This window comes from Peromyscus maniculatus, chromosome 9 (assembly GCF_049852395.1).
Source record: "Peromyscus maniculatus bairdii isolate BWxNUB_F1_BW_parent chromosome 9, HU_Pman_BW_mat_3.1, whole genome shotgun sequence".
Lineage (NCBI taxonomy): Eukaryota > Metazoa > Chordata > Mammalia > Rodentia > Cricetidae > Peromyscus > Peromyscus maniculatus.
Genome location: NC_134860.1, coordinates 120585903 through 120594548, shown reverse-complemented (window position 1 = coordinate 120594548; position 8646 = coordinate 120585903). Strand labels below are relative to the sequence as shown.

Below are 8646 nucleotides of genomic sequence, written 5' to 3'. Positions count from 1 at the left end.
ACCATTTGCAATCTTCCACTTTTCTATTTCATTGAGCAGTAGCTTTGTGCTATCAGGACTCACAGTTTGGAGCTAGTTCACCAGAATACCAACTAACCATCTTGAGTTTAGTTCATTAGCATGTTAAGGCCTGTCCTGGGCTTGGCTTGTAATTGATCTGGCTGGTAGCCTGCCTGGAGCTTGTTTCTGTGGCTTAGCTCCTATTAGAGCTGCCTGGCAGCTAATTTATATCTCACATGCATCACATTATTCCAAGTCACACGAAATGCTAAGTTACACAAAAAGTTAAAAAAAACAAACAAACAACAACTTAAATTCCTAATACCCAACAATTGGAGATGAACAAAGGTAGAGACACTTAGGAATCAGGACCATGGTGATTTGTTAGATGCCAGGACTGAGGCAGACTTCGGGAAACAGTAACAAAATGGCAGTACCCTGGGCATCACAGACCCGTAGAAGCAGAGAAAGTATGTGTTGGATGCTTAACATTTGAGATGTGGTGGCATACAAAGGGGAGAAGCTAAATAAGAACTGGATAAATGGGTTTGAACTCAGAGATAGCAAGGAGCAGAAGTGTAAGTCTGAAATATATTGATCGGAGTGTTGGCGGCACATTAAATCATACAAGGAAATTTGTGGAGTAAGATCAAAGGATGAGGTCTTTAAAACTCTTAGAGATCATTCTGGGCAGGCAAGCCTGCCAAGCAGACTGGGTAAAACAGGCGAGTGGGGAAGCAGTAGGCGGGGGAAGAGAGCATTTTAAGGAGGAAGAAGAAATCTGGGGATGAGCTAGCATTGGGAAGCAAAATGTCTTCTGGTCTTGGTAAGGGCAGAAGACAGCAGGGGTGACTAGCAAAGGCAGTTTCACTGAATGGGAGCCAAGTGAATGGACGGACGGGTGGGGTGGGGGTGGGGGAGACAGCATCCGCTTCAGTGATGAAGGGCAGGAGGAGGCAGCATGACACAGAGCAGAGGAAAGCCTGGAGGTGACTTGATGCCGAGGATGCGGACTCCACTCCAAAGAGGTCGGCAGATCAGAGACTGACGCTTTAAGGAGGGTCGAAAGGAGGGCGTCGTGGTCATTGGAAGTTTGAGGTCTGTGGTTTGGCAGGGGAAAGTACAAAAGGTTTTCTCTTCCTTGAAGGTGGCAGCAAAGGTAAGTACTGAGAATGGGAAGTGAGCGGGTGGCCTTCCCATCAGAAGGGAGGTGTGCCATCCAATGGTCGTGACTGGAGTGTGGAAGCACGCTGCAGGGCTCTGCTCCAAAGAGGTGGTGCAGTCCGGAGGCTGCAGGGCCTAGGGAGGAAGAACTCACTTCCCGTTTCAAAAGAAGGAAAAAGTAGAGACACATCTTCAACAACTCCTCCCAGACAGGAAGAAGTGTGGGGTCGGGATTTTCTGCAGGGATTCCACACGCTTTCAGAGGAGCGCGCGGGCAGGCACAAGCCAGGCACAAGGTTCAGAACGCACGGAATCCCCGGGGAGCAGGAGCCAGGCCTCGCCGCCTCGGCCCCTTTGCATCCCAGCTGCGATTTCTCCTCCCCAGTGAAGCCGGTCCGCCCCTGCGCCTCCTTCGCCAGGAGCGCCCAGTTCCGACGTCACTCCCACACTTACCAATAAGCTGAAGAGGAGGGTGTGAGTGACGGGAAGGACAACCGATGGGCACACGGCGGGGGGCGGGACTGGGACCAGGCATTCGCGGGCGGTCGCGAGTGGGGAGCGGCGCGGCGGGGGGCGGGACGCGGCGGGGCGGGAGGGGGCCGGAGGCCCCTCCCCTGGCGGCGGCGGGCTTGGGGAGCTGCCGGAGTTTAAGCACGCGGGAGGGAGATGCGACCGCCGCTTGGGCTCCTTGCAGGTAACGCGCCGAGTGGCCCGATGAGGGCCGAGCGCAGCTGCGGGGCGAGCGCATTTGGGCGCGGAGAGGGCGCGGGCTCCCAGGCTCTCCGCAGAGCCACCAGACCAGCGCGGCGGCCCGGGGCCCGGGGCCCGGGGGCGGCGCCCGAGCCCTGCACCTCTACTAGAGGAGTTAGCTACGGGACCCGAGCTGCCACCGGCGGACGCGAGCCCCGGGCTGTGTGCGCCCTGGTAGAAGCCGCACCCCGGACAAAGAGCGTGCGGTAAGGGGTGCGCGCCCCGGGCTCAGGCTCCCGCGCTGCCCTGCCACGGCCGAGGTCGCCTCGCCAGTCCCCCTGCCTGCCACTGTCTGACCCAGCAGCACAACAGCTTCATGACCCGGGAGTGCACTCGATGCAGCGGCCACCTGGCCGCGGGGTCCCCGTGCCTGGTCGCCAGCTGGCCAAGGCACGGGAGACGGCTGGACACAGCCGGGTAGCTTGGCTGCCTGCCCAGGGTTACGCGGCGAGCCACCCTGCAGCGCCTGGAGTGCCAGCTACTCCGCTCTCCGCTGTGGAGCAAAGCCAGTACCACTGGCCTGGGAGCCTGGAGCCACCGAGCTACCAGAGTTGGGGAAACCGAGCAGGTGGTGCAGCTACTGCCTCACCTGGGGCGAATCCCACGGGGAGTCTGGGTAGTTGATGTTGTGGCTGTGGGTTGTTTGTGTTTTCTTTCTTTCTTTCTTTTTTAACTGCACACAAAAGAAAGGAGTTGGAGGAAAGACCTAGCCACTGAATCATCCACACTTTGCTTTCTCCCCGGGAACAGATGGATGGGTAGAGTTCCTTGAGAAACAACTATAGTGATGATTGACTGTATCAATCCCCTCAGTGTCCCCTGTACCTGCACTCCCAATAAGCTATGCACCCCAGGTGGAACTGGGTCACAGTCAGGCGGGCTTGGCCCCGCCTAGCTGGGAAAATGACCACAAACTAGCAAAGTGGAAACTTTCTGAGGCAGGAACTCCTAGCGTGAAATCTCCCACGGGCAGCCACTTGAGCATTCTTGAATTAAGGTGGGTCACAACAGGATGAACCTTACTCTGCCTTTGGCTCAGCACTACAGAGGATGGCTGGCCCCTTTGCCTTGGGCACTCTGTGTTAGCTCTCCCTGCATTGTGCCAGAATGCTGGTCAGAAACCATCACATTGTTTAATTTCCAAAGGCAAGGTCATGCTCCATCTTGGAGGACAGCTGGCCCTGGCTGCATTGTCCTTAATGTGGAGGACAAGAGCCTCTCCATGCCTGTGGTAAATTCTTCTGTTAGGTGATGGCTGCTGGTTTTCCAGGGTGAATCATCTAGGTTGGGAACCACTGCTTTATTGCAGTCTGGGCTGCCGTGTCCAAAGTTATTAGGGCCTCATGGTTCACAGTTCAGTGCAGTTTAGCCTTTGGGGAGACACTGTCTGAAGCCTTTTGACCTTTTGATTGACAGATGAATTTGTTTTAATGTCCTGAAAAACAATGTTTAATATTAGGAGTTTGTGAATTGGGGATAAAGACTACTGGTTTGTTCCACATTGAACCACTCTTGAGGAACCAATTCAGACAGTTCAATAGCCACCAGAACACTCACCTTGTTAGTGTGACTGTCTCTTTTCAGACTACTCATAGTAGGTTCTGTGTAGATGGGTCACTGCTGAAACTGGAGACGCAGTGAGCATCTTGTTTGACTCCTTCTTAGAGTGAGCTACTATCCAAGCTGTAGCTGAGGAGCCAGAGCTCCCAGGCAGGGCATTGCCTGGAGAAGACGAGTAAGATATGTTGCTTAGTCAAAACCAGAAAGTCCTTTCCTATACTGTGACATGGATATAAAGGTCTCCTCTGCCTCCTCATGGGGGCGTGGTTTCATTTACCCTTGTACCAAGCCTTACTGTAGAACAAGGGTCATTTCCTGCTGGAGGATGGATCAGCTGGGATCAGGGTCATTGTGTGGTATAGAGTTTATATAGGACACAAAGATGGCAGGGAAGCCACAGGCTGCAGATCTGCCCAAAAGAAGAGTTCCTCTTTTTTTGGGTACATCCTGTCACCTCATGGGTTCTGCTGGTTGTTAGGATGGCACCATAAGCATTAAGACGGGATCAGGGACTACAAACGGATGAAAACAATGTGGAAATGGAGGCTAACTGCTTATATGACCCCACTCAGTCCTTACCACCACCTAAAGAACACAGTGGGACCTTATTCTACTGAAGAAACTGATCTTTAGGAAAACAGTATAGCTCAGGGAAATGCAGCCACCAGTTCATGTTCATCTATCTCCAGAACCTTTCCTATGGACTGCTGCTGTGGAGTCTGAGAACTTCGCATGGGTTTCTAATGGACTGTAACATTTTCTGATAAAAGGCATATTCTGGACTGTTCTGCTATGTATGTGAACACAAGTCTATTAAACAAATGGGAGCATTTGAATATTTTCACTGCAGAGAGCAGCAAAAGCATTGGATTGAGGGGGAGTCCCCTGAGAGAGGAGAGCAGAAATGCTTCCTTGAAATGGCAAGAGCCAGTGAGGACTGAGAATTAGGGTAGAGGACAGAATGCCTGTACAGTAGGTCCTATGCTTTTTGGTCCCCCCAGGGGAAGAGAAGATTATTTGACATTAATCCATCCATTCAGTTGACTTCCCAAAAGTGAGGGACTGGCCCACCAGGGCACCCCAAATGTCAAGGTCCATAGTCCACCCTACATATATGTGGACTTGAATGATGATTGGCTTGGGCTATGAATAGGAATAGCCAGGAAAAGCATAATAGCTAATTTAGGAACAGATTATTTCATCAACTAATTTAAATCAGTAATATAAGACCATTTGAACTTCATAACAAACTGTAATTTCATATTCAAATGTTTAGAGCTCAACCCGAGAACATCAGAACCAGTTATATGACCTTTTATGGCTTCCACGTAGTCTGTTATACCTTTAAAATTGGTATAAACCATCTGTTTTCCTGCACATTGATTTTCTAAATTAAATAACACATTTATTAAAGAAATAACACATTCTTAAAGTCACGGTGTCTTCCTAAGTACTCAGTCTTGTTTTAATTTTGAAGTAGCAGGAGCAATTTCTTTATCTAGAATGTAAACAACAACCAAGGTATTCATGGTGACCTGACTGCAATTAGGATTTAAACCGTGGTTTACCTTCTCAGTGGAAAGAAAAGAAAGCTAGAGAGTAGGTGGACTCTTCCCCCAACGCTGGCTAAGAGCAAGCTTTACATCAGGCAGTGATGCTCAGGGAACAAGCAGAGGAAAAGCTGCAAGCTTCTGTGTCTGAATTGTAAATGGGACTCTGCCTCTGGGAAGGATCAGTGCTGCCCATCAGTCTCTACCTTTATTTAGACAAAACAATTAAAAAAAAAAAAATGTGGCCTGAGATTCGTATTTGGCTGGCTTCTTGTTCAGACCCAAGTTGCATCCCTGCCCAGGGGCCTGGGATTTTCTTTCATTGGCTCAAAATCAGAATGAAGGCTGTTCTCTTAGTAGGGAGGACCAGAACGTTTACACCAAAAAGCCAGTACTAAAGGAGATTTTGCAAAGACTTTCAAACTCACAGAAAGTATAATGATAGCTAGCCTTCTCCAAACGTCCATTAAAACTCCAGGCTCAATTCAGAAAATATTTCTATCACATTGGCCTGTAAGCAAGCCTGTGGGGGCATTTTCTTGATTAATAATTGATAGTGGTGGGCCCAGACTACTAGGCAGTGCTACCCCTGGGCAGATGAGCCTGGGCTGAGTAAGAAAGCAGGCTGAGCAAGCCAGTAAGCAGCATTCCTTTATGGCCTCTACAACTAGGTTCCTGCTTGAGTTCCTTCTACACCTTCCTTTAGTGATGGGCCTATAAGCCAAATAACACCTGCCCCCAAATCCCCCCTAAAAAAAAATCCAGTGACAACTCTAAAGTAGGCAGTCTCATTTCCATTTAATAGTGAGGAAGTAGTTCAGAGAGTTTAACTAACTCTCCAAACTTATACAAGATTGGAACTGAGCATCCTGGCCAGAAGGAAACACTTGTGGAGGGTGTGGTGGGAATGAGAACAGGTAACTGATTTGCAGATAGTTTTGTTTGAGTCTTGGAATTGGCCCAGGCTGTTATGCAACTCTCACAGCAAGAAAGATCCACAGGAAATAGAGACTCATACAAGGTCGCACAGCTATTAAATAGCAAGGCTTCACTGAAATAAGTATGTATTCCTAACTTGACTCTTCCCAGTACTGGGAGTCAGATCTCTGTGCAGAATTGGGACAGCTTAGTAATTTCTGGAACCTTCCAAAAAAAAGAAAATCAGTTACTCTATATCTATGTAAACCCTCACCTCATGAGTCCCCTCTCTAAGATTTTCAAATAACTGAATATGTCCTTGAGTTCTACATACAGCGTCAGGGTCACAGTCATATTTCATAAGTACACTCCAACTCCCCACCCCTCGGTGTGTCAACAATGAATAGTTACTGATTTCCCTGAATTGATGAAATTGATTGTTACTTTTTAAAAAGCCTTGTAAGCTGGCTCTGAGAATTAAAAATGACTTGCTTTATGGCACCAGTAAGTACAGGATTCTATTAAGTCAGAATTTCTGAAAGGAAACATCAGAAACCCAAGAACTTCAAATTTCATAGGTCATGGTACTGCTGGGAAATCTGCTTGTGTCCCAGGTCACTTTCCTACTCACTGAAGTTTGAAAACCACAACTTAATATGTCTTAACAATCACAGCATACCTACTGATCTAGCTCTTGCTTAATATAAAGATGTCCACTGCAGAAGTTTGCTTAAGGGTATTTACATGATGTTATTTCCCTTGCAGATTTCCTAGCATAATGCTGGAGCAGGAGGCTGGCAGCCTGCAGTTTTCAAGATGGCAGAGCTGGATGCTGACTTGGATCACATCATCCCATCTTCTGTCCTTCCCCCTTTCTGGGCTAAGTTAGTAGTGGGATTTGTTTCCCTCGTGTGTTTTGCCAGGAGCTATGATGGAGATTTTGTCTTTGATGACTCTGAAGCTATTGTTAACAATAAGGTTTGTGTCTTAATCCTCTAGGAAACTTAAGCATGCCAGTTTGCTTTTGTCTTAGTAATCATCCAAGTTGGTGTTAATTCTCTGTTAAGATTGGGTTGACTCTTGGTCTGGGTCTCACTTAAGCTATAGATTTCCCATTTCATTTTATGTATTATCCCCTGAATTTATTGCCTCTGATCTGCAGCACCTGCCTGTGCTCAGGAGACCCCATTCATTCATGTGTCAGAGGGGCCACTCTGCTAAGATTACAAGACCAGGGGTGTTGCAGAGCAAAGCAGATTGAGTACTTCAGGTTTTATGAAACTCTGCAGAACTGTGAGAGGAAAGGGAGAGACTCCTCAATTTGTTCTAGTGACGGATGGATCTAATCACCTATTGAAAGGTGTGTGATCTACAGTAGCAGCAGCAGCTGGCTATGACTCGCCTCCACTGTGTGAGGGAAGGGTACTGACAGCTATTGGAAGAAAGCAGTGTGCTGCCCAGGGATACAGTGTTCCCACTCACTTCGTGTTTGGAGACTCAAGTTTGCTGACCTTGCAGAATCCTGGTCCATCTTGTTCACCAGTTACCGCTTTGTAAGGCTAGGAAAATAGTCGTCTTTTTATTGTAAAATGGGAAGGAAAAGATTCAAACGGACCAAAAGACAATGAGCGTAAGAAACTTGGAGGCAGGCGGAACCGGTGCTCCACAGGGGCATGAGGTAGAGACTTTGCGGTAGTCTTACTCAGCACACAGCTTGTGTTGCTTCCCTTTGGCCAGAACTTGAAGACCTGCCCGTCTCTCTGGGGCATGTCATGGAAGGAGCTTGTGCAGCACAACTGTTGCGTGCTAGTAAGAAATGAAGGCCATTAAGATAGCATCTGCCACCAAGCCTAATGACCTGAGTTCAATCCCCAGGACCCACAGTGTGAAAGGAGAGAACAGAGTCCTGCAAGTTGTTCTCTAACCACACACATGCACCATGGCATGTCTTTTTTCGTGTGTGTGTGTGTGTGTGTGTGTGTGTGTGTGTGTGTGTGTAGACACAAGTTAACAAAGGCTATAAAATATATACATTTTATATAAAGCATATGTATGTATGTATGCATATGTATATACATTTAAAATCATAGCTGTCACCAAATGAAGAAGAGGCCTTTTACAGAGAAAATGTCAAGGAAGACACATGGCAAGACTGCATGTTAAGAAGTTGTAAAAAGCCATGATTGACTTGCGGGTGTTTTGTTTGTAACATAATATTTTAGGGTTTTTTTTCTTTTTTTGTTTTTTTGGTTTTGTTTTTTCAGGGTCTCATTATATTGCTCTGGCTGGCCTGGAACTTGCTATGTAGGCCAGAGTGGCTGCAAACTCAGAGAGCCACCTGCCCCTGCCTCCTGAGTGCTAGGGTTAAAGGTACACACCACCATGTCTGGGTCTGTCAGTGTTCACTTTTAACTCACATTTTCTACTTGTAATTTCCCTCCCTTGAGTTCACCTGCCACCTGTGAAAGGTGGCGCCTTAAAAGAAGCGAGTAGCTCTGAACAGCTGTGCCACATTGAAGGCTTGCTAGCCACAGAATAACTTTTCCAACAAGGATTCCCCTTTTTAAGTTCTGTTTTTCTGTTATTGTGGTGACTTTCTTCACGCCTCTACTTGGGTATATAAAGGGTTAATTCAGAACCTGTGTTGGAAAATTCCACTGAGCTGGGAAGGTGGAAGCCTGGGCTCTGGTGTGTGGAGTGCTCT

The 8646-nt window shown here is 47.9% G+C and overlaps 1 protein-coding gene across 3 annotated transcripts in view; it reads left to right on the top strand.

The window, feature by feature from the left end:
* Positions 1–938: 938 nt before the first annotated feature.
* Positions 939–8646, top strand: part of Tmtc4 (transmembrane O-mannosyltransferase targeting cadherins 4) — a 64500-nt gene continuing 56792 nt past the window's right edge. For 2 of the 3 annotated variants that reach the window (XM_076545614.1, XM_006978780.4), the window contains exons 1-2: positions 1743–1858; positions 6708–6920. In XM_076545614.1, coding sequence (XP_076401729.1) covers positions 6759–6920 — 162 coding nt within the window. In that variant the 5' untranslated portion in view covers positions 1743–1858; positions 6708–6758. Of the gene's footprint in view, positions 1029–1742; positions 1859–6707; positions 6921–8646 lie in introns of those variants that run through there. The other variant, XM_076545613.1, reaches the window with a different exon arrangement.